Source organism: Channa argus, chromosome 13 (genome assembly GCF_033026475.1).
Source record: "Channa argus isolate prfri chromosome 13, Channa argus male v1.0, whole genome shotgun sequence".
Taxonomy (NCBI): Eukaryota; Metazoa; Chordata; class Actinopteri; order Anabantiformes; family Channidae; genus Channa; species Channa argus.
Genome location: NC_090209.1, coordinates 20,937,514 through 20,963,551, shown reverse-complemented (window position 1 = coordinate 20,963,551; position 26,038 = coordinate 20,937,514). Strand labels below are relative to the sequence as shown.

General features: G+C 40.5%; 2 protein-coding genes across 18 annotated transcripts in view; both read right to left on the bottom strand.

Moving 5' to 3' along the window:
- Window positions 1-684: 684 nt before the first annotated feature.
- On the bottom strand, window positions 685-21,966 carry kcnq2a (potassium voltage-gated channel, KQT-like subfamily, member 2a). 10 transcript variants are annotated; one of them, XM_067526466.1, is made up of 19 exons: window positions 20,909-21,958; window positions 13,860-13,950; window positions 13,632-13,758; window positions 13,224-13,399; window positions 12,262-12,387; window positions 11,986-12,096; window positions 10,778-10,873; window positions 10,580-10,674; window positions 10,012-10,071; window positions 9,663-9,692; window positions 8,894-8,947; window positions 7,828-8,033; window positions 7,030-7,077; window positions 6,720-6,737; window positions 5,816-5,921; window positions 4,979-5,110; window positions 4,294-4,362; window positions 3,431-3,524; window positions 685-3,252 (listed from the first exon to the last, which is right to left on the bottom strand). In XM_067526466.1, exons 1-19 carry the CDS (start codon window positions 21,205-21,207, stop codon window positions 2,395-2,397), a joined length of 2,796 nt encoding a protein of 931 aa, XP_067382567.1. In that variant the 5' UTR covers window positions 21,208-21,958; the 3' UTR covers window positions 685-2,394. The 10 variants fall into 10 exon arrangements, with proteins under 10 accessions (XP_067382567.1, XP_067382569.1, XP_067382568.1 ...); XM_067526468.1 differs by lacking the exon at window positions 8,894-8,947; XM_067526467.1 differs by lacking the exon at window positions 7,030-7,077 and having other exon boundaries at window positions 20,909-21,957.
- Window positions 21,967-22,149: 183 nt separating this feature from the next.
- prex1 (phosphatidylinositol-3,4,5-trisphosphate-dependent Rac exchange factor 1) overlaps window positions 22,150-26,038 on the bottom strand; it is a 71,569-nt gene continuing 67,680 nt past the window's right edge. For all 8 annotated transcript variants that reach the window (XM_067526458.1, XM_067526463.1, XM_067526457.1 and 5 more), the window contains 4 exons: window positions 25,513-25,688; window positions 25,169-25,271; window positions 24,431-24,498; window positions 22,150-24,316 (listed from right to left, as the gene is read on the bottom strand). In XM_067526458.1, coding sequence (XP_067382559.1) covers window positions 24,274-24,316; window positions 24,431-24,498; window positions 25,169-25,271; window positions 25,513-25,688 — 390 coding nt within the window. In that variant the 3' untranslated portion in view covers window positions 22,150-24,273. The remainder of the gene's footprint in view (window positions 24,317-24,430; window positions 24,499-25,168; window positions 25,272-25,512; window positions 25,689-26,038) is intronic.

Below are 26,038 nucleotides of genomic sequence, written 5' to 3'. Positions count from 1 at the left end.
CACCTATACTCTTGGGGCTGAATCCAAATAAATCCTTTGGTTCCAAAATCATGTGAAAACTTTTCCAGGTACCACAATCCGATGAGTCACACTTTATGAGGTTCATAAGTTGCAACTATGGCAATTATTGAAGTGCTGGTGTATACCCATACATATAGGTGCTAATTATGTTTGTCAGAGGAGGTTTTGTTTTCCCCGTGCAATGATCTTTGTTTATGTCTAATTTCTGGCCTGTGTGAAGAAACCTACACAGGCAGGGATAGGCCACATAAAGTGCACAGAAATGGCCCATAAGGGCAGCAATAAATGATCCAAGGACTGAGGAGTTGTGTAACTTGGAGTCCAGTCAGAGAAATAAATTATAGGTTCGGGTTAGAGCAACCTTCTAAAAAACACTGAAACATATTGAGTTTACTGTTCACCTTTTGCATCTGATCATGTAATTTGTGCTTGCAAAAATGAGATTTAAAAAAAAAATTAGGATTATGAACCTGGATATTCATCAGTGCACAGTTACACAACTTGTCTATAATTCTATTTATCACACATGTTCCTGAAACACACACTCAAAGTTCTTGATTGCCATCTAGTGACACATGGCCACTATTACATCACTCTACTTAATTTTACAGCTGGGTTTGTCTCTGTACAGATAACCATAAAAAAGGCCAAAGAGATTTTCAGTGATGTACAAAGTTTTATTATTGAAGAAGGTGCACTTACATGAAGGTGTTGAGCTAAAAGCTACTGTATAATGTAAAACCCTACAGGCCCTTTCTTTGGGTTGTAACAAACATGCCAGAAATTAGTTTTTTTCTTTTCTGAAAAATATGGATTATGTCAGAACAGTCTCTAATAAATGATATTTCCTCTGGCACGATGTCCATGGTTCAGTGTTAATGTGAAACGGTTGCAGCTTTCTGTGACTCCGGAGTAGTTTTAACAAGAAGTTTGCTAGAAATCCCATGCTTTTAGCATTATCAGTGACGAATCACCTACAACGTCTGTTCTTTACCCAGATAACCTCTGAAAATGTACTACATTTATGAAACTTTAAGAATGAAATCTATGCTTACTTAGAAAACAACATCCTTTGATGTGAAAAATAAGGCCATGTTAAAGTTTGTGAAGGATGGTTCTTGATTGCCTTGCTGTTTTTTTTATTGCGTTACCTCAATTCGTGCAGAATTGACATAGCAGCACAGAGTTTCAGTGACTGACCATTGCACTACAGGCTAAATACCATCATGTCTGATTAACTACATAATTATGCCACAGGAGTCCAACTTCAACATCGCATGTTGTGTGATAACAATACAAAATGTATGTGTTAATGTCAGTTAAGCCCATACTGTTTCCAAACATACTGTATGTAACATTAAACATCTGCCTTTGTATTTCATGTGCACACAATTTAAGGACATATTTGCCAAGAAAAGAAGAGCCATTGAAATTAGCAAGCTCCGGCTGCATTTATATGATTGGACTTCCAACAAAGCTCCTTAAAAATTAACAGATTCAAGCTTGAAACCAGTCATGCATACACATTTTCATGTTTTATTCACTGCTCATTTTGTCTGTACTTTTGCTACTGTTGTTTAGTTCTGCAGCCTGCTTGACACAGTCCATAAATTAACCATTTAACATGCCATGCACGGGGGTCACTTGTTTACTGATGGGGACGTATGTGCAATACTTTTAGAGGTATTCTTTAGTATTTAGTAAATGCCAGGCTGAATTAATGACGGTGAAAAGCAATTTTTCCTCTGCAAGAATCTAATTGATAATTGTAGCTAAGACTTTGGCATCATAACACTTCAAGTCATTCGAAGGTACAGAAGCTATCAAGACACTATGCTAAACATATGGCAACACTTGAACAATCTTCCAGTGAGAACCTCCACTACGTTTTCAAAGTTAGGTGACCAGTGTTTAACAAAGTGCTGAAATACACTCACGAAACGAGTGCCGTTAATCTTGTTTGATATAAACCAATGCAAAATCGAGTGTCATACACACACTCGCTCATAACTTTTATAACTAATAAATACAACTAAAATTTCGAAATTTCGCAAATGAGTTAAAGATGATGTTGCTAAATACATTTAATTGAATTTAATTAAGATCTTGATGTGTACAATGCAAATGTTATTAAGCATCGTTTGTAAAGCATCACATCACAGACATAATGGGTAATTAAGTAGACCCAATTGCTTTTATCGTCTCCTCTGATACATTAATCCGTCACTTAACCTAAAAATGTCTGTAATGATATCAGCAAAAACAGTCGGTCAAGTTGGCTACACTGTCTCATCATAGGTCTCCTGTTGGCAACTGAAGCACCAATCTCTTTCCCCAAAAGCCTCTCTGCCAGGCAGAGCAGTCCTCGCTGACCTACTTCAGTCCTGGCCATCCCCGCTCTGCACATGACACCTCTCCAGTGAAGGACAAAGGTGAGGGAGCATAGAGGTCAGAGTCTGTGTCTGATTCGCCCTCTGCTATGAAGGGTCTAACCCTCGAACAGACTGAAGGTCCAGTTCCAGCCTCAGTCCCCGCTCCAGCTCCCCCTCCCGAGCCTGTAAAGAAAGAAGGCCCAAAGAAGTCCTCCTTGGCTTGGGAGATGCTGAAGCCACTGAAAGAGCGCTCGAGCTCTTCATGGTCAACAGATGGGATGGAGAGAGATGTGTCACTCTCCACGGCGGTGGCATCCTGCTGACACCTCTGCCTCCGGTGGCGCCTCCTGCTCTCGGAGCCACTCTCTCTGCCGCTGCCACCCGGGCCAGAGAAGGAACGGTCATGAACTGGAGCAGGTGGAGGCGGGAGGCGGAACAGAGTGGGCGAATGATCGCCATTACCACCAACTGGTGAAGGCGTGTTGGCCACGCTGCTGTTCCAGGCAGGCTGGCTGAGGGGGTGCTGTAGCTGGTGCTGCCAGGAGGTAGAGGGGCGGCTGTTGCTGCTGGACGACGTGCCCACTGACCTCGCAACAGGACGACCCAGTAAAGGATCTTTCTTTTCCATAGATCCATCAGAGCACGGGACATCTGCAGCTGAGCATGTCTTCACTTCCTTTTCCTGCTTCATATCCTCTTTTCCTTCCTTCTCCTCCTTGCTCTCCTCCGGGCTGTGGTAAGGGGGAGCTGGATACGGCTTTTCAGAACTAAAAAAGGCCTCTGTTTCAGATCGAGGGATTCCCATTCGTTGCACATACATATTGACCAGGAAATCAAGTTTCCTGTCCATACAGAACACCTACATGGAAAAAGTAAAACCCACGATGAGGAAATTGTATTCCATTATAGTGTTTCATAAGCAGAATCAAATTACTACCCATCATCATGCCCAGGAAAACTGAAAATAAATTACTCCACCGATTTGGTGTCAGTGGAAACCAACTCACATGACGAAACCTGAGCAAAACATTTCCTACCTGTTTTTCCACTTTGACCAGACGTCCCATCATGCTCTGGTCCTCTGCAGCCTCTCCTTCAGCTTTAGGACCTTTACCAACTATCTGGTCAACTCTGGCATTTGAGAAAGGTAATATCTGAGATTTTAAAAAACAATCTGTTCTGCCACATGAGTTTAACTGCTTCTATACTTCATGATGATGCCATAATGGGAGTAACGTCTACATGGGAAATTAGTACAGAAAGACTGTATATTGAGGTTTCTCATGAAGCTACAAAGAAATGTGTTTTGAATGAATGAATGACGGCCTAACACCTGATTTTGACGGTATGAATGCATGCAGAATGAGATTAGGCAAAACCATGTGTGAATACAGGGGACATTTTGTCTAGGGCCAAAATGCATCACTTGGCATGCTTTTCATGTGCTGTTTCATGCTGTATTTCCATTGCATCCTACTAGGGGGAGCTGTCCCTCCGTGTCTCCAGTGTGAGCTGCAAGCATCCAGCTCTGTCAAACCCTTGTTGAGTCAGGCCACATGACATGGCTCATTAACATTTAGAGAGAAAGGATGTCTCACTTTTTTTCTTTTTTTTATAGCAGCTGCTGTAATGTGTCATTAGATTGCAAAACATCTTGTAAAAAGGTGCATAACTGCATATTAAACAACTGTCTTCTTTTCATAGTAAAGCTTTAACACTGCTTCCTCGTATCGCGTGCCTCGTAGCTCAATGAGTCAGGTCACTTGGCTTGAACTCAAAAGGGGTTCCATTAGTCAAAATAACAGGGTAGCATGTAACTTCTTCAAAACTTGGACTGTGGTAAAAGGAGCATAATGCTGGTAAAAATGGTCATTCTAAAGGTGCAGTCTGTTAACCTAACCTAGGACCTTCAGTGGACTTCTTATGACGAGGTGTTGATGGGGGAGGGGGCCCGACAATCATATCTATCCTGGCAAGGCACACAGAGACGATATGAGTGCAATGCAAAATGAAGCAACGTGGGAATCACATCAGCTATGGAGAACAAGTCTCAATATATTCCACACACACAAGACATACAGTGAGTTTGACTGGCTTCATGGATGAAAAGTGTATGTATTTCACTGTTGGAATATATTTGTTTTTTCTACATATTACACCTTTAGGGGAGCAAATGTGTGGAGCTGATTAGTGAGAGACCAACACAGAAACACAGAAAACTATTTGAATTACTGTATATGCCATTATTATATCTAAATCTATTTGTGATGCAGTCAGAGCGGAAGGATTGTGTCATATTTTGAAAGTTTATAAAGTTTACTCATATAAAGATCTGAATACAACACATGTAGCTGGACAAATGAAACAAGCAAATCAGTGAGTTGAGGGTAAACATGTGTGTATCCAGTGAAACCACACCACATTATACATTATGGAGTCATTTCTATTCCTTTACTGAATTTTAACTATTTATCAAATTGAAGTAACACCTCAGGAAATGCTTCAATGTGCCCAGCTGGGCTGCCAACTCACTTGGAAACTACCTAAATATACATCATGCATAAAAGAGCAAATTTTTTACTTGCCTTGACTGCAAGTTTTTAATGCGAGACAGCATGTCCAGGTGACCTGCAGAGTACTGCTCGATCACGTCCATGACATCATAAGGCCGCAGGCTCTCTTTGAACCTCCTCTTTGACACCAGAAACTTCATAATGCTGAGGGAGGACATGTTTCGAAAATGACACATTGACATGAGTAGATATTTCATAGCAGGTGTTTTTGACTTGTTGGAAAATTACAGGTGTTATTAATGAAGATAGTAATGAGAACAAGAGTAACAGGAGGCTATGACCCATTCATACAGTGTAACACTGATCCTGCTAAGAGTTGTCTAGATGAACACTTCTCATGCATATTGTTTGTTTGTTTGTTTGTTTTGTCCATTGTTCAGTTTTGGCCATGAGATTTTTGATGATAGAAGTGAACTTACAAAAGGCCGGGATGTTGGAAAATGCTACAACAAAATAACATGGCCTGTAAATAAGCCAGGAGTTTAGCCTGATTATCGAAAGCACTCAATTTGTGGATAAAACAAGTGGACACTTTCTGGATTGTTTGTTTTACTTGTTTTGCCATTTCAAAATAAAGGATGGAATAAAGCAATGGAGAGTTTCGCAACCAACTTTCAGAAGGAAAAGATTCACTTACAATTACAATTGCAATTAGGAAACTGTGCGGAAAATGAATTATAAACATAGAGATCCTTTCACATACATTTTCCAGTCATCACATTTAGACTGTTTTCTACTGCAATGTACATACAATATTCAACTTCAATTAATTTGGAAAGAAGCCCTAATTTATCAGCCAGCTGGTGTTTGACAATGACTTCATGAGACATGACTTACACAAGGACTTACCAGATTGCCCTTATAGAAACCTTCAATCCTGGAGGTAATTCTTGAGTGAAAAACTCACAGTGGCAGCTTTTATCATCACCAATTTCCTCTCCTGGAAGGCTCGCCTCTACAGAGCAAAGACAAGGACACTCTTAAAGAATATTTCATCAGCTTTCTCACAATCAGCATCAACAGCAGAAGCAAAGCAGAGCTGTTGCTTTGAGCTTTGAAGGTGCAAAATTCAATTACCGAGTTGGTTTCAAGCCAGCGAGCTTTGTGGAACAACAGAAAAAATACTTGGTGCAGAATTGAAGGATATTGAAGGATAGGAATGCTGATGGGATAAAAGCTTTACCCAAACTTTTAATGACAAATACTCTCTTCCCACCACCAATTACAGTCTACATTACCATTATAACTACCTTTTATAGTTTAGCCAGAGGGCTAATATATGGATTTTGCAACACATCGCAAAGAGGAGAAGGTGTCGGCCTAATCAATGTTGGTCAAAAGTTTGAAGAGGATCTGGTAGGGAAAGTGAGGTCTCTTCATGCAAACTAAAGCAGGGCTTTTGGACATTTTGTTTCTGGGTCAATTTTGGATTATGTTGGCAACACTTGACTTGAACCCAGGATTAATTTCTACATTAAAAGTGTAATTGGATACAGATAATCATTTGTACGGAGCTCTTGCAATCCTAATAAATACATAAATCATTACATGCTCGTTCTCATCTATACCCATGCTTAGGCGCCTATATGAACACATACAAAATAAATAAAAAATCCAAATAAAAAAGGGTTCATGTCAAGTGAACACATCTTCACAGCAGATTTTAGCATGCAGGTTTCTCAGACCGGTGAAGCTGATTGTCTTTCGATTATTTCCCATAGAAGCCAACGAACAAAATATCCCAATGTCTTACTTATTAAACCTTCAATTGCTGCAAAAAGAGAGAGAGAGGAGAGAGGTGGGAAAAGATTTGTTATGGATTCTAGCAGAATGACAATGGCAGACAAAACTATTCCAAACATGGGAACTTGAGGAGTCCAGTGAATGGTTTCTAGTTCATGTTTGAAAGGGCTGGTCTCTCTACTCTTACATTTACACTATCCACTGCATAAACTATAAAGCTTTATGTACATATACAGGAAACTATGCATATATATTTAGAAAGTACAGAGTATATTACAGCACAATCTAAACTGAGGACATGTCAGAATGACTTGTCTAACCTGGAGAACGCTTCAGTCCAAAGTCTTCGTCCTGCATTTCAATCAGCACTTTAACATGCCATGAAGCGGAAGGAGAAAAACAACTAATGAGTATTGCTTTAAACTGTTTAACAAAAAGGCAAAGAAATGGTGACGGAGAGAAATATATTTGTTGAGAGTGATACGGTGGCCTGGATGACACATGGATGCAGTTGGGTTGTCTAGCAATCAATGATGGCTGGGCATCCAAACCAACACTCCTCTGTTTCCCCAGCTTAATGTGGAAATGTTGGCTCCCTAATTTGTTTGAATCAGTGCAGGAGAAACTATACCTCAACTTTAACTGCATGATAATTACGGCACATTCTGCATGATTAATTAAAAATTATCAACACACCTCAAATGGGTTGATGAGCTGTTAAGCTGGCAAAGACCAACTCAGATGCTTGATGTACTGTATGTTCTTCCACATCAACTAAATTCATAGCAACCATTTGTTTTTATTTAAATTTGGTATTTTTTTTAAAAATGTATTTAAAATTGAAACACTCAAAATGACCTAAACGCTGAACAAATGGATTAAAAATGTACTTTGACATTTTGGGAACTGCTTTTCCACAGAGGTCATTATTTCACTTCCTAGTGTAACACGAAGACAGTCTTTGAGAAAATAGATTTATTTTTCTATGATCAAATTCCTGGTTGCTATTTCTAAACAAAAACATGGTGGTATTATCCTTTTTTGTCAAACCCTGATCTCTCTAACAGTGTTTGCTAATGTGCTCAGATGTTATTCTGCACTGTGTGGCCTTCCCTTACCCTCAGAGTTTTGGCGTGACGTGCTGCCCCGGGCTCTGAAGGCGTGCTTTGGCCCTCGGTTCTTCTCATTGAAGCTCCAGCTCTTGGTGACCTTGCTGGGACTCGCCTCAGCCCCCTCCTCTGCCCCCGGGGATGGTGTTTTCCCCTTAACCACAGGAGCTTTGGAAGGACTGGGGAACACTTTGTCTTTCAGGCTGGGCTTCCGACTATAGAGAGGAAGTAAAGACAATGAGGAGATGTAACTGATTTATTTGTTTTTTTGTTTAAAATAAAATTAAAACTAATTGTAACTAAATGTCTTGTTCCCTACTGTTTTTGTGCAATTTTGGAATTTTGCAGAATTTAGCACTAAGTAATCTTACCTCCGCAGAAATGAAAATTGGGCAATGTCGTACAGCAGAAGGAGCCATTTCCACATACGAACACAGTAGAGCATTCAGTGGGCCAGGCAAGCAGCAGGAAGCTACGAGCAAGCATGCACGGGAAAGCAAAGTGACACTGCTCATCTCAAAAGGAAGAGCCGTGATCTTACTCTATGCAAAAAGTGGACACCAATCATGCAAAATTATTCAGTCCTACAGTATGAGCTCCCTGATACGCGGGAATTTGTCAAAAGAAACACATTGTTAGGTAGTCAGCATTATGCCTTGGTTGCTGAACGGAGCTTTAGAAAGGCTGATTAGGCAAAATAGGCAGCAAGCAAAATAACTGCATAAAGACATTGCTAAACATAAGCCAGAAATCAACTGGGACAGGGGAGTAAACACAGATGTATGTCTGACTTTACGCTGGGGAAAACGTAAAAGGCTCAGGCTCAGCTCTAACTCTCCACGTACAGGTCAGCTGACACAACTGAACTACACTATAACAAGTAAACTACTCAGATTGTTATTGCTCAGTGAGTGATCAATTATCATGAAAATACAATAATTCACAGAATAATTCTGTGATTCCTCTACCTTCATTATGCATCTGTTTAATTAAAGACGAAGAGGAACAGTGGTAGGGATGATATGAGACACATAAACTTGCAGTGCAGTTGTTAGTATATGTGCAGCAACTATACCTAATAGTTCTTGGACAGCACCCACAAAGTCTGTCTTTGTGTGCATTTTCATAACTGCAGTGGTGGGCAGTAGAGAAGACACAAAAAAATAACATAGCAGTGGATACAGTCACAGAAATAGCAGTGTGTACCATACAGCGATGCCGGTAACATTTTATTCGAAATATATTGTATATTTAATTTGCAACCTCTTATTCGTTGACATTCTGGTTAAGAACATACTAGACTATATTTGCACAGGTGGAATGATTGTAAATGCCCCATCATTATCTTTCTAACGTACACAAACTGGGCAAAGGACTGAGCCATGATAAAGTGTTACCACATCGTCAGTAAACTACACTTGTTTCTTTTTATCAAAAACAGTGTGATAAAAATCAAGCAAGGCTCTTAAAGGGTCCAAAATCACTTTTTCCCAAGGTGACGCTGAAAGCTTGATTATCAAAGAACAGCTTATTGGTGAATATTTGATAAAGCTGCTAGTTGGGAGTGAGGCCAAAGTCAGCTGATCTTTGAGCACCATGTGAGCAAATGCAGCATGACCGTTCTTGAAGGAGGCACTTAACACACAGCCGCATCCATTTCTGACATGTGTGAAGACTTACAGTAACCCCTATCTCTCTCTCTCACTCTCTCTCGCACACATATGCTCACATACACACAGACACACACTCCCCCAAGAAGAGTGCCTCAGCAGCAGCTAAGAGCATAATTGAAGAGAAGCCAAAGGGAGATGAGGAGGGACGAAAATCCAAATCAGATCACAGACCTGGGAGTGGCATCTGGCTGAGACTCCTTCCTGTGAGGAGTGAAGACACAAGTTACACCGTGCAAATCAGACAGTTATTATACCATATGCCGTGATCAATATTGCTCCGACTTGTTCAGGACGTGTTGGATTAACACTAAGAACAAAACATAAGAATATAAGTTATGTGAGCTTTGTTAATTTATGAATAATAACGATTTGCAATTTATTTCCTTTTGCTATTTAAAGATGAGTGCTTCACCACTGAATCATTCCATCATCATAACTATTATCCCCATTTTCAGCATCCTGACATCATTATCATGAGATCATGCTTTCTCTGCATCAGCTTGGAAACTTGTTCTTTTACCGGAATGATTTGCCTTTCAGACTCCTCAGCAGATCCAGCTGATTCAGGGGTGGAATAAGCCTGAAAAAAAGTCAAAGAGCATTTGATGATTGTGTCAAGATGTTTTCAACACACTGTTGAAAGGCTCAAACTTCCCATTGGGCGCGTTGAAGGTAATTCCATTTAGTTTGGCAGCTGGACACCTTTTCACCTCGAAATACGACTTAGACAAAACTAATCACAAAGTAATCTTTAACTTCAACACACAAGCGGCAAGTTTTGTCTTACAAATGCAAAAATGGCGGAAATCTGCACGGTGAAAGCAGCAGCATATTTGCTTATTCAGAAGTGGTTAATTTAAGAAAGTAGCACTGGCAGTGTTTGTCTTCTGAACAGCATTTCCAAGAGGTTCTGATGTCCCTGCCAAGAATCATCCACTGTAAAATTACCCTTATTAAGGCAGAAAGTGAAAGCCACACCAGTGTGTGATCATCCAGGGCAGACAGTGGCAGATTTAAGAAACATGGCAGAATGGGATATGGAAAAACAGCTGTATTCACTGGAAATGCAGCATTACCAAGTCACTCACCTGTACATTGGAATGGATATGGTCTGCTCGTAAAAATCCCAAGTGCACAGCAGGTCTGTACGAGAAAGGTTGGTAGCATAAAACCTCCAGGCAGCCTGGAAGGACAAATACATAATCCTTTGTAGCTGATTGTCAGGAGCATAAAAAAATGATGATCTCTGCTTGGTAAATTTGCACGAGGTTTTCTTTGACACCTGCCTGAATGAGGCTGGCAGCAGGGTTGCGTCTCTTCTCAAAATGTTTCTGGCGATGCTGCTCTTGAACTTTGAGGGCGAAGCCAGAACCCAGGATGCCCTATATGAATGCAACGTGACACATACAAAAGGGCTCATACAAAGATCAGTGACCTTTAGTGACTTTTACTGGACAGAAGCTGGAATAGCAACAACCGAAATGGCTCATCCTGTAAAACACGTCTACAACAGCACAGGGAACCAGAAACATCCAGGGAACAGGCGAGGCCACAGATTTTCACACGTCTGCAAAGCCTAGAGGCAATACAACTGCGAGAAACGTTCCCCTACACACACCAGGAGTCAGTCCGGCAAATAAAGTGACGGTTTCTTGTTAACTAAGTGTTGATACAGCAGTTCATTTTTTTAAATGTGCGATAGACTGAACAGGGCTCACTGCTGAGTCTGACATCTTTAAATCTCAAATGAAATGCTGAACATGTATGGTAACAGCCACTTCCATAAAAATCAGTGGTTGGAGTTACTTTAATAAAAACATACATCTTTAAATTTATGAAAACCCAAAGTATTTAGTGCACATGGTTCAGTTCATTTGGGTCTTTCTGACATTAACTATTAACCACACACATATAGTACACATATAGCACACCTAGAATTTTGTTCCCTTGAAAGGCGACATCACCCATTTTCAAATTGCTTCCTATGGCTTTGGTTTAGTGTGTAAATGTACATTAATGCTTTTAAACTTTGCTCTGACTTGCTCATATAAAAGCTTTTTTATCACCCCAAAGGAGTTTTTCATCATTTGGAGTACAGACGATGTCATGTGGGTGAGCTCTGGAAAAACTGGTTAACTACGGTCACAAACTTCATAGTCTGAGCAGCAATACGAACTTATCTGAACTGAAGGTTCCTCCAAGTGATGTCATCTGGAGATATTTTAATATAAGGATGTAAGTCGGGAGTTTAATGGCATTTATGAACATGGTATCCCCAAACTACATCAGTGAAGGCGTTATTTAACAAGTTCCACATTAGAATCAGAGACAGCGAACAGAACAATCATATTGAAATGCATCGCAGAACTGCTTCTTGAGGAGGTGCAGAGTGACTCCACACCAGTGAGCACTTAACACCATGATGGATGGAGACTGAAGCATTGCAACAAACAACACTGGGTTCAAAGTACTGCTGCCGAGCTCCCATACTCACAGCAGGAAGTGCAAAGAAGGCCACCCCGATCATGCTGAATGTGGCTGCCAACAATCGTCCATACCAGGTCCTGGGAACTTTATCACCATAACCAATGGTCGTGAGAGTGACCTGGTGCAAAGATAATTCAGTGTCTCAATTTGAGAGGTGTGATACAAGGTGGTAGCAGTGTAATATGTGATATGTTTACCACAACACCATTGAATGTTATGTTATTATCACACAACTGTGCAGTTGATATTCTCCACTGTAATTTCTTTTCCAATGCAGTCTTACCAATCCCCACCAAAGAGCATCAGCATAGGTCTCAAACTCATCATTTAACTCCTTCTCCACAGAGTAGACCAGAAACGAAGCCAGGATCAGACACAGGAAGCCTATGTACCACGCTGTGATGAGTTCCTACGGAGGAAACCAACACAATGAGCATCAGAGGAGCGAGAGTAATAAAGTGTCGTCCGCAATGCCGCATAAACTGGTGATGCGACCCCTGTGAATTGGCAAAAGAGGCTTTTCTGTACTGATAGCGGACATGATTACGTGAGTTTCATGTCCACTGTGGTAAACCACGTACTTCATAAATGTCTTTATTTCCCTCAGCTTGCCCACACACACACACACACACACACACACGCTCACTCACATGCTCTTTCACACAAACTTTCCAAGCCTTATTAGTGCAGGGAAATTATTCTATTTCAAAGCTCATTTAAATAAAAGTGAAAGAAATGTGTTTTTTCACCGTGACAGAATTACTTGGATGAGGTGCAGCTGGAAATAATGAGTCACTGTGGAAATTCAATTGCTGTAACAGTTTTAGCTTCAAACCCAATGTGAAGATGTTTTCTACCATCTGTATTTTATGGTACGAGTTATTTATTTATTCTCATGACATTACTGTGACAATGTGCTTTATTCTTGATAAAGTGTATATACCTTCTCAAAACTTGATTGATTAATCTCTTCCAAACATATCACAGTGAAAATGAAAACACAATTAACCTTTTCAAAAAAGAGGAATGTATCTGAAAACACATTTATTCCAATTTTGCACCAAAACAGTGGTACTTAACCATGAAGTCGACCAACAAAGGAAGTATCTGGCCTTGATGGGATTTATCTCAATCCCACGATCAGATGACAAAGGCAGCTTGAAAGCAGCATTAATTGTTCAATTTACATCAATTTAACACAATAAAGTGTTTTAGTGAAGGAGCAGTAGTGAACAGTGGGATCACCTTGCTGTGGGCATAAACTACAGATCCAAGCAGCTTCCAGGTGCCTCCACGGCGGTCCATACGCAGCATGCGCAGGATCTGCAAGAATCTCAAACTCCTGATGGCCGAGGTGGCAAAAACATTGCCCTGAGATCCAGCTGCCAGTACAGATACTGAGGCAATCAGCACCATGATATCTGCACAGAGAGAAACAACACAAACAACACTTACAACAATTCAATTTTTGTTGACATTTGGAGGTGAGGATTAAGATTGGTTGGTTATCACAGCCTCACTCAAACCCTCCAGTAAGTGGAAGGAGTGGAAAAAACTGAGCAATGTGTGTGCAAGTTAGAGTGCTTTCTTCTATGAGAGGAAGGTGAGAGACACGCCAGCCAGACAGAACACAACCCAGCCCTGTTTTCTCACCTATGACGCAGAAAGGCTTTCTGGCAAATTTCAGCCTCCCTCTCCATCCTCTGTATCGGCAGCAACAACCAGCAGCCCATATCCTCACAATGTACTCCACTCCAAACACCACGATCGTCACAATTTCCTGAAGAATCAAGCAAAAAAATAAAAAATAAATGACGGAGTTAACCCTGTAATATGAAAACATAGGAAGTGGTGTGTTTCAGCAAATGAATTTTTATCTACCAGGATGTACAAGGCACTCTCTGAGCTGTTTTTGAACTCTTTGATGGTGGCAAAGACTGAGAGTATGAGACAGGAGAAGACCAACAGGAATCTGAAAAACATATGACAAGAGAAAAAGAAAAAAGTTAGTACTACATTTATTTTAAAATACACAACACAGGGTACATTTAATGAAACAGCTGGCTTGCTTTATATCTAATAAATGTAAAAACATGGTAATTTAGTTTGTCATTTCTGAAGAGCTGGCTCAACTAAAAAACTGCTACAGTATGTTTTAACAATAAAAGCATAATTGTGTCAAGCATTTGGCACAAACCCTCCGAAACTTGTGCTTATCCAATATGCATTTTGGTGCCCTTGAAATGTCTGTCAGAAGTTATCACTCAGACTGTTTATCAAGCTTAAGTGGCTGCACTTGGATATTGGATGAATAATTGGAGCTGCAGACCCTGGGCCGCGGTGCCTTCGTTAGTGGAAACGAGCCAGACTGCTTCAACAGCAGCAGCTCAGTTGGAATGATTAAATGAGCGAGTTGGTGAGTAAATAACCCTTAAAAGAAGCTAAAGCGTGAAAGGCGGGCACTAAATTGGTTTCCAGTGTGATCCCATATGAACATGTTTGCGCACAAGTGAACAGGAAATCCAATAACCACTGAGAGTTGAATACTGAGCTGATCAACCCACCTCAGAGTTCATTATTCCACCTAAGTGTAGTGGTGTGTTTATTGTGAGTCCAGCACACACCTTACAGTCCACGCCACAATGTCTGCCTTTTGCAAAAGTCATTAGAAATATTTAGTACATTAACATGTGATGAGAGTTAATGTCATAGAGTGTTTACCAAAAGGTCAAAAGTTTAACAAAGGTCAATCAAACTGTTTACATGCATAATTTAGAAACTGGTTGATGGTTTTAAGTAGACTAACATGATTGTTTTGACTCGAAAGAGGTTTAGTCAAAAATCAATTCTGCAGCCACAACCCTAGAGGAAACCTTAAGGCTAGTGCTTCCTTTGAAGGATGATTAAATGTGATGTGAAGAGGAAGGAGCACAACAGCAGAGCCAATGGAGAGTGTCTCATAAATAATATGAGTTCACGTGCAGAAACCAAAAGGCTCAGTGAGAGTAGTGTGTTTGCAATGTTTTTATTTACACATCCAGCAGATGCAGAGAGACTGGAGATGCGTTTCTGTCCATCTGATGAATGTAGGTCCAGTATTGCCTTTCCCTTTAGCTTGGTTTTAGGGCTCCATGAGGGCTCCTCTTTAGCCCATAACTGCTTCATGGAGTTCAGCAGCTACATTAAACCGTCTGCTGTTTGTTGCTGGAGGACAGCGATCACACCGCAGCTTGCTAAGGCACAGAGTTTGTAACCAAAATACTTAAGAGGTTAAGAGTCGCTGCATATTCATCACTAGCAGTGACAACCTTCCAGTCATTCATTATTAATATAAATACTGATCCATGCATAATTAGAAGGAACTGTAGGCTATTGGCAAATTTTCACGTAGTGCTGAGGAAAAAGTGTATAGCAGAGTCTAACACGCAGACGGAACAACCTGGAATTCTGTTTTCATCACTGATATTAACAAATATGCATCCTAGACTGAGTCTTGTACACTTTCATTCTTCATTCTTTTACTTAAATAGATGTGGACTGGTCCCTTAAGAAACACTGGCTGCAATCACTTCCAGTTCACTCATCACATGAAACTCAGAGATCAGTGGTGAATGTAGCCATGGTAAAGTCAAGACATGAGCCGATTCTTTCTAATTCTAATTCTGTGCAAGATGCTGGCAGGCTTTGCTGATGGTCATCATACATCATCTGTTCATGTCAGAAAGTCAAAACACAGATTCCTTCCTTCCTTTCTCATTTAGGAGCACATCTAATGCCCGAATTGTTCACCTCAATAACAACATGACATTTAAATGTACATATCAAGCAGTTTTTGATGCTCTAAACAACTAAATAGGCATTAGGGTCTTGTTGGTTCAAGAATCCAGTGTCACAAAGTCCAGAGAAACATTATGAATATGTTTTTTGTTGCGTGATTGATGCTGTTAAATACAAAGCTGCTTTTATTGTATATTCTGTACCCTGAGCTGTCCACTTATCTTGTCTTCTCCACTGTCATGCTGGTCAGTCAAAGAGTCAGATTCTTTACATCTTGTCCTTTCATCATCTTATGTTAACTGAGTCCATCACTCTACATCAATCAAACAGATGCCTTAAAGGAGTTGTTATTTGATGTTGTCATGAGGACAGACCTGATGTTTGCAGACCACCAGAGAGACTTGACAGTTCATCCAGACAGGGTCCAACATAAAACTTAAATTGCACCGTGTTTACAGATTAAACGAACCAAAATAATCTCATTCCCGTTGGGAAGGAACCAAACTAGCAGTTGCAACCTGCTTCGTGTGATAATACTGATCTCCTGGGTACAGCTTCACATTTAATGGACTTAAATGGAAGTGGTAGCACAGGAAAGTGAATAAGCATATTTCCCAAAACGCTGAACCACTTCTTTTACAAGCTGATTCATACCACGTATGACCTGGTTTCAGTAGCTTGCAAAGCCAAAAAATACAGGACTGCATAAAATCAGTTCTTCAACTTATCACACAATTTGCAGTATGCCCCATGTTGTGCCATTAGCAGAGGCTCATATCAACATTTAAGAAAAACTGGCCATTTATTCCTTAAATACATATAGCCAGTGAAAAAAGCTAGCTGCAACTTCCCTCCCTCGACCTTGCCAAGCTCATCAGTACCAACTAATGAGAACACAAGGGCCAAAACCTGTCTCCTAAAGCAGTCAGACAGCTGCACCTCCTACAGCTAATCTCTCTCTTAACCATCAGCGAATTGTAGCTTCATTAAACTTTCCCTGATGCCTTTAAATATGAGTTAGGTTAGGTTAAAAAATTTTTTAATAAAACAGTGTACAGTTGAGTGAAGTTGCTGATTGCCCATTACAGAAACAGTTTGACATTTTGGAAAATAATCATATTTTTGTTCCTGGGGAAATTTGGATGAGAAACTTGATAATAAATAATAAATAGAAAGTTGCAGCCTTCAGCCGAGTTAGCTGAGCATAACAGTCCGAACTAGAAATGAGAAAAAGATTTGAGTGATTAACATATATTTCTATCCGCGTAGTAATGTATTCTAACATTATTAGTTATATAAAGCTTTCATTCTATTGGCCAAACAATATAAAAATCAATTGTACCTGATTCCATGTCATTTAGAGAAATTAATGTTTCAACTCCAGATAAATTGCAACATTATCTCAATACCACATGCAGCACTACAAACACAAACACACATATGACCCTGGAGCTCTATTTTTACACCATTGCTTCTGGATTGCCACCAGTGTCCTCAATAAAAAAATAACCCACTTTGAGTGGGTTCCCAGCTGACAAACGTCCACAAGCAACCACACGCAGACATCAGCTTGTTGACAGAGGTCTCCATACAACATCAGCAGAAATTTGGGCTTCAGAGTCAGCCAAGATGAGGGGTTTGTTGTTGGATACAGAAAAACCTGCATTTCCACCTGAGCTGCAGATAAAGAAACATTGATCTGCTCCGCTCAGCACAACATTGCCTGCCCAGACGTACTCATCATGCTAAATTTAGACTGCGACAAACTCCGGGAGAACAAAAAGGATTTTTTTTTTCATTAACCAAATAGTGTCTGTAAATGGCCTGTGCCTGCACTTGGGGCTCATCTCTGTGGGCTCCTCAGGAAAGTATGTGTCATAATGATGTTCTTTGGTGCTCATTTTGTGTCAGTAAATGCACAAGTGACCCTGCTAGTGTTTCTCCAGGGTGGAAATGTGTTGTTAAGGAGCCACAGAGCTGTTGCATGCCAACACAATCACAGCAGGCATTCAAGGAAATACTGAAGACTGCTCCGAAAAACAGCCTGGATTCATTTGCGTCCCCTTATTTTGAAATGGCAAAAAGAGTAAAACATTGTTTTCAGCATAATATCTAATGCACATTAAGTTATGAACAATCTTCTATCAGAACTTAAACTAAGTTAACTTTTGCATTTTAATGTACTTCTGATTTGTACTCGAGGAGCGTGTTATATAGGTTTAGGGTTGAATTTGCATGTTTTGAAAGTGAAAAACCTTTTCACCCAGTCATATATTTTATGATAATATTCTGTTACTAAATAGAAAGAAACTGATAAAAAAAATAAAAGCCTGGGCTCTAAATTAATGGGCAGTACATGTACATTCTAACTGAAGCCAGTTCCATTTGAATTAAATGACTCTGCAATTTTATGTGGATGTAAAACTACACTAAAACATAACTATGAAGTTCCCAGCTGTAAAACAAAGTGAGCTGAGGAAAAAAAAAAAAATTTAAAGGATTGTCAGTGTATAAAAACCACCTGTCTGTCCTGGATTCACAGTAAAAGACTAAAACATCTAACAGAGTGTTAACTTTTGAAGAGTTAGGAGGTCTTTTTGGCAGCTTTTGTGTAAACATCATGAGGGGCAAAATTACCAACTATTAAAATAGTTTTCTCTGTCCCTTTGTGACACAATCCATTCCTAACCTAATGCACCTGCATCAAGCCACCAGACTTCCAGGTCTCTCTCCTCCTTAAACAGACCACTCGATCACATCTCAACGGTTTGGAATCAGCCTGAGCTTGCTGATGTCCTCGCATCTCTGTCTTCGGCAGGCCAGCTCAGCAGAATAGTAATTTTCCGCGAGTACCATATACTCAATCTGTCTCTTTGAGTCGCTTCAAGAAAATATAAAGGAACATTTTGCTCGACCACTAAAACCTTAGTCTCTGCCATCCTCTTCAATGATACTCCACCGTGTTGCACTCGAGAGCCAAGCCGACACATTTTGTCATGTTACAGCTGCAGAGGCCTTTCAAGTAGCTCACACAGCTGGTGCTTCCTGCTAGAGGACAAACTGTAATGAGGCTCCTGTTGGTGCAAAATCAGCAGCAGTATCTCTTGTCTCTGTATCACAATGATCGACCTGTGTCTGACAAGGCTGTTGAACTGTCATAAATGGACACTGACAGACAGCAGCTGTTCATCTGACAGGTGTAAAAGATTCCCTTTTTTTTATTCCAAAAATCAAAACAGTGCGTTGCATGTTAAAAGATGCTACATTTAGATCCACAGGGCTGGAAATTCACTTAGTGAAAAATTGAGAATCACTAGTGCTCTGCCTTTAATTAATGTGTATGACCAGAGACAGAGCTGAAGTGGGAAGGTCAGTGTTGGTCTGAGACAGAAAGAGGGAGAAAGACAGCGAGTAAGAGAGACACGGAGGCAGCAAAGCAGAGAGTACTCTGAAATAAGGTGCTCGTGTTCCACATATCGATCATTCACATGTGCATTACAAATGAGACTACAGAACAAAAACACCTGCCTATAAATTCCAGAGAGAAGCCACCAAAAACAACAACAACACAGCGCGAGCACAGAGTATAGAAGGCAGCAAAGTGATTTTCAGATGCTGTCTCCTGCAGCAGAGATATGGGAGAACAATAGTGGAGGCGAGTGATTTGACTGGAACATGCATAGGACAGTGTTATGAGGCAGGTGTCTGATAGTGAAAACGAGTGGGGAGATTAAATTAAGTGTGGTGAGTATGAATAATGTGCAAGAGTTGTATGACTCAATGCTAATACAGGAAATCCTGTGCAACCCTTTGTGTGCATCATCAGGATGACTAGGGTTCTGATACTAATCATACTAATTTTGTATAAAGTTAGAATTGTACATTTACAACTTTGTTTTCAGGTGACTAAACATGATACTCAGCGTCTTCTAACTAAGCTGTTTGGTTTCAGTTGGGCCCAAATGCTTTAGCTTCCAGTCTGCACTGGATTTTGCTAAAAAGATAGTAATGCTGGTCAATGAAGTTCTCTAAAAAAAAAAAGAGAGAAGCAAATGGTTAAGACGGGGTTTTAGTTATATTTCCAAAACTACCCAGAGAGCATGTGTGAGTGCGTGCATGCCTGTGGTGTCATCATCAGCTCTGGGCACCCAGCCGATAGGCTGTGCACAGCGAATTCCTTAATGCTGTGGCCATTTAAACTCCTCACCACCAAGCATGCAGTATCTGAACAGTTTGACCGTAGCTGTAGGGGAAATTACTATTCAGATGAACATACCGGAAATTAACACCTCTATGGCATGCACACAACTACAGAATGTAATAAAATACATAAATAAAAATCAGCATTCCACACACACACACACACACACACAACTGAGGCAGGGAGGATCTAACAGAGATGCTACTGGTTGCATTTGGGGACATAGCATCCACGGTAAAGCAGCAGGCATTGGCCTCTGCTACACAAATGATGTCCCTTGTATGTGAAACCTGTGTCCTGTCGCTGCAGAGCCGCTTTATTACGGAAGACTTGGTGAAGGCTTTTCCCCACATGTTGTTGCTGTCCGTGGTCTCTCACCAGAGGTCGCAGACCATCAACCTACATATTTACGAACAAAAGCCCAGTCCCAGTCTGTCTGGTTTCCACTTGTAGTATCCAGAACCCTCCCTCTGCCTGCACACACACACACGGTGTGTAGCTGTGCGGAGCTGGACTGCAGCGGTAATTAGTGAAAGGACCGGCGCGGCGCGGAGCTGTTCACAGGAGCCGGTGCTGAAATCTAACGTGGCCGCAACACTTGGGACCTGGTGTGTAACACATGAGCAACATGACCACAGACAGAGCGCAGGCGTGTCTCACATCAGCATTAACGTTTTAAGAAATCTACTTAAATGAAATGTACATAGGACATGGCCTGGTGTGTCGCAATAAGCAGTTTGTAAGAGTTAGAGCAGGAGTTATGCGGGTGAAGTGAAACGAGTCCTAAAAATCAGGCTGACGCCGCTTGGCAGCTGGACAATGTTTAACCCTTCAATGCACCATCTGAACATAATCCGTATCATCAAAGCTCGAGGCACATAACCCGACAAACTCCATAGCAAATCATGCCAGTACAAAGGCCACGAAGACAGAATCAACACGCATCACTTACACATAAGCGTGGTAGATGAACGCCCATCCGCGCGGTCTTTCCAGGGCGTTATAAAGGAAATTCTGCAGTCTCCGATAACTGGCATTTTTCTTCGACGGTCTGGGTCTCCCGGCGGAGATGCTGGACCTCGGTCTGCAGAGGATGCTGCTCCGCTTGGTGCTTTCCGAGCCCGCAATGAGCAGCGCCCCATCCCTGCTGGATTCAGGAGCCCCGGGGTCCAACCCAACAAACCCGACTTTGTGCTTCTTCTCTCCGGCTTGAGTTGGGTAAACCCCGCCGTTGAGAGATTTCTGCACCATTCTAAAGTCGAGACGACTCTGACAAGGAGTTGTCCGTGTCTTTGCCGCGGGGATGCATCACCGGTGCTGAGGGGTGTGTGCTGGTGGCGAGTGCAGTCGGAGTCGGTCCCCCTAGAAAACCAATTGCAATATCCACACGAAACTGCACTGTGTATGCGTTTACTTTAGCTCCTTCCGGCCATTTGACAGACACAGCAAGGAGGAAAATTCACTTCAGTGATCACGTTGGGCATTAACAAATTAGAGGTTATCCGCAGAGATGCACTGCAAAGTTAATCTTCTAGCGCAAATAACATCTGCTTGGGTTTACTTAATCGGAGCTGTGTGTCCAAACATCTTTGGGGACATGTCTTTATCTAAAAATCTATCCGGAGATCACTGTCCTTCCTCTCTGCTTCAATGCAGCCCAAGAGAGAAGCTGCAATGGGAGGCTTTCATTTCATGATGCGTGTTGATGCAATATTTATATGAGAAGCTTCATTTCAGTCAGGGTAATGGGCAGCTGAAACTATGTCAAGCCATGTTTCAAAGCTTAGTGAAATCTAGAAGTATCTGTCAACATCTGCAGAAGATGTTTTTTTTGTGATGTTTTTGCTTGTGCAAACACTTCACAATGTAGATCAAGCTGCAGCAAAATGAAAGTGAAAAATAGGAGCCAAATAATGTATAGCAGTAGGTCTTGGGTGATTCAAATTTCCCATGAAGCTTTGGTTGGATAGAAAGGCAGGTGATGGTCAACAACTACTGTGACATAAAACATTCTAAATATGTGGACTTAAAAAAAACAAAAAAAAACTGCCACTTCAGTCTGAAGTCCTATTGTTTACCAGTAGCACTTTTTCAGAGCCTGCACCTGTAATACACCTGTGTGTAATAGGATCATTTTCAGCTCGTCTTCCATGTGAAACTGTGGTGAGGTACAGCAAAAGCATCACAAACATGCATGTTTAACACCACATCCTCTGTCACCGGAGCCATGTGAACTTTTTATTTTCTAGCTTGTTAAGTTTGCATTTACAATGATGCTTTTAGAAAGATTCAATAAAGATCCTTTGTACAGTTTCAAGCAACATAAAATTGCAAATAAAGTATATACAACAGTGAAACATTAGAATAATGTAGATAAATGTGTAATCCATGACATATTGTTTTGTTTTTTGTTTTTGTCCAGTTACACCTTCATGCTGCAGTCATTAGGTGTTTTAAACTGGTCACACAAGATTATAACCAGGTTACGGTAACTGCAATGCCGCATTCTCAGTTTATACAATGTACACTGCTCAGATTAAGAGCAAATTTGATTTTAGGAAATGGTGATGATGCAAATATCCGCTGAGGATTTAATGAGTCCTAATGGTGGTAAAATCACAGTGGGCATACTACTGCTGCCAACATGCTCAGATGGAAGCAGACTGCTTTTAAATAAATAAAAAGTATTATGTGATTTTTGAACAATGAATGCAGCATGTCAAGAAAGATTGTTGACATGCACGTTGAACCTTTTTAACAATGTAAAATAACACAATGTCAGTGATGTTACACTCAGCAAAGAGAAACAGCTTCTCTTCAAATACACAGTGATGAATACAAAATTTTTATACACTAAATTATTTCCATAAAAATAATGCATCTAATTTATAGCAGTACTCTGCTGCTTTAGAACATTTCCTATCTTTTCCTCTGACGTTGTTACAGTTTGTATGTACACGAAATTAAAATCTTCAGTAAAATAATGTTACTGGGATTCTGTCCTGGAACAATCCCTTTGTTTGCTTACAGTACTTTATTCCTAACACTGCAACTTGGATGAACCAATCATTGTGCTTCTCTTAATACCTACAGTAAATGGTTACAATCCCAAGACAACATAAAAGCCAATTTAAAAATTAGCACAATGTCTCCAACTAGTACATTTTAATTAATATATTAATAATTTAACAATAATTCAATATCCCAACCTCTTAACCTGGCTGCTTGTATTGACCAACAAACAGCCTTGTATAGTTTGTTTTAGCTTCCTTTGTTGTGATTCTCATTAGCTAGCTTCTTGTTATCTTCCCTCCCTTGCACTCCCTGAAGGTATATGTGACACTTCCTGACATGATTGAATTCCGTACACATAAATAAAATGAAATGCACAAGGAGTTACATCTAAAAAAAAAATAAAAAATTAAAATTGCATGCCATTGGTCCTTTAAATACTGTTCAATGCGTAGGCTGGAATGCTTTTAGATTCTTTAATACCTGATATAGTTTAAGTGATAAAATGCTCCTTCTGGACACAATAAATAACTATCCTTCTTATAGTGCAGTAATACAGTACTTGCACTAAACCTACAGTAATTGCACAGTAAGCACATGCAGCGGCTGAAGAGCGAGCAGCCTCACCTATCATCCAGCTTTTCATCTGTCCCTCAATCCCTACTTCCATCTTTCAGTCTATTCTTTGACTTTCTACATCTACTCAGTCCGCTTTTATACATGAGAACAAGGGTATTCCAGTCTTCTACTTCACTTGGGGTTCAAACATTGCACCCTGGGCAACACCAGCCCAAACAGATAAAGAGACGGCTCTCTGGAGTTGCAGTCCAAGGCAAAATGGATGACAGTCAGCTACAGGTAGTTTGGTTAATCCAGTTAATAACTGTGGATGTTGTCCTTAGGGGCCATCAAAGCGGATTCTCCTCTTGAGTTATGCGGTGAGTAATCTGCACCAGTTGTCGGGTTTTCATGTCACCATTTTGTAGAAAGTCAAATCAGTAATACTACTTACTTGGTGATTTACCAGTATAACAGTACATGAGCAGTCTTGAGCTTCAAGTTGCGTCAGTTTCACTGTGGGTTTTCTCTATTTATCATTCATCTGTACAGTTCTGCTTAATCTCTATAGAGATATTCAAGTTGCAATGATTCCTATACAACTGGGACAGACAAAGTTCTTTCCATCAGCATTGTCTCTTGGAGGAAATCTGGTGACATTTTGCCTCTTTTGCTACTGTCGTCTCTTCCATTTCTTGCTCTTCCCAAATTCACCCTCTCTCTAATGAGTTCTCTGTGACATTTTCCTTAGAGTTCTCCGTCTGAAGGTGGCAAACAGAGCTTGAAGAGCCTGGTGAAAAAACAAACAAAAAAAAGAAAATTAAATGAAGGCGATTAGCTTTGTCAGAAACCATAAATGGTGCAATGAGCTGATTAGTTCACTAGACAAGGTTTTATACAATACCTTGGGGCTGATGGGGGCATCTGGTCCATTACCTTGAGATTTTTAGCAGAGAGCTCAACTCTCGCTCCCTGACAGAAGAATACACAAATGTTATAAGAGCCACAGTCATCACATATTGCAGTTTGGCCAATTGCACAAAACAAAAAACATTAAAAAAATTGTGTAGTTAAAAACTTTGAAGTCAGTAGATGGTAACTTTGTCTCAATTTGTGCAAGTGTTTAAACTTTTATTGTTACCTACTCTATGAACAATGCACACACACACACAAAATTAAAGTTATCTAAAAAAATAGAGTGTAAATATATGCATTCCAATACAGCTGCACTATCATAAACTCTACTTTACTGAAGTTCATAAAATTATACTTTTCTATGCTGTGTTTGCCTCTGTATAATGTTACTTTGCAGTTATCTTGCACTGTCACAGAAGCATTAATTCAATTATATGTTTCAGCACAGAGGAGAGTGGTTTTGCACTGGACTCCATCACATTCTGTCTGTATACTATGAACTGAGAGGTTCACAACCAGCAACAACCTGGGTGTAAAACAACTAAATTAATGTATAATGTCAACAAAAACTGAAAATTATAAACCTTATCAAGCTTGAAGTTATAGCACAACTGTTGGATTAAACTGCAGCAGACTGTGAATGAAGTGGACATTGAAACTACACTGTAGTTTGGAGGTGTTATGACCTCATGGCTCTGTTCTGAGATCAGCTGGAGCTGAGTTTTACCTGTTTACGCATTATGTCCATGGTCTGCATGATGCAGCGTGGCATGAGGCCATGGTTCCTGCCTAGAATCATCGCCTGCTCCAGTGTCACACTTAAGGTACATCTGCAAAAAATAAAGTATATACCCGTGTGAATCTCTGTAATGAATGATAATAGGGTCGTCCACATGTGCACCCCCTGGATACTTGGAAGCAGAAAATAATTCAGACAGTGAGTCAACGCAGCACTGTTGAGGGTCAGTGGTGCAAATCATCCCCTCGCCACTGTGTAAATCTTTATTCCAGCTGACAGGCCAGTGATACTACACAAGCAATACAATAACATTATCAAGGTGCCAGGCTGACCTCTGCATGCCTGTCCCACACATGGTGATGTGGCAGGCCCCCAGGCGGTTACACAGCTCGGAGGAGACACACAGCACGCTGACGCCTGATGGGTGGCTTTGGGCACTCGTGTGCACATTGATGTAGGACTGCATTATTCGACAGAGGTCATCCAGAGTGTTGAGGGGTCGCAGCAGCTGTGAAAAAGAGGAAGTGAAGGTCAGAGGGGGACAGTAATTAAATGGACAGCTAACAACATTATGCAATAAAATATATCTATAAAACAGGCATATTAGAAAGTAATTTATATGGCTATTAATTGTTAAAATCTGTATTTTATCAAACATGTGGAGGAAAAAAAGAGACTTGTTTCTTATATAGTTTCACCAGTTCTAGTAATTATCTCAAAACAAGTGACAGCATAATGTAAAAGTCCAAAATCACACAGTAATTTTAAATTAAGAAATTTAAAACTGGACAATTTGATTTGTATAAGAAACAAGTGACATTTTCCCACAGCACTTGATATCTCAACACTAAATTACAC

What these genes read in the sequence shown, in the direction of transcription:
- kcnq2a (XM_067526466.1), bottom strand. Translation starts at nt 21,207, where the DNA reads ATGGTGCAGAAATCTCTCAACGGCGGGGTTTACCCAACTCAAGCCGGA. An exon ending in TGCTGTCCAAGAACTATTAG is followed by an intron (nt 8,034 to 8,893) that starts GTATAGTTGCTG and finishes TCCTCTCTATAG; the next exon opens with TCGGAAGCCCAGCCTGAAAG. An exon ending in GTCACGCCAAAACTCTGAGG is followed by an intron (nt 7,078 to 7,827) that starts GTAAGGGAAGGC and finishes GGCATGTTAAAG; the next exon opens with TGCTGATTGAAATGCAGGAC.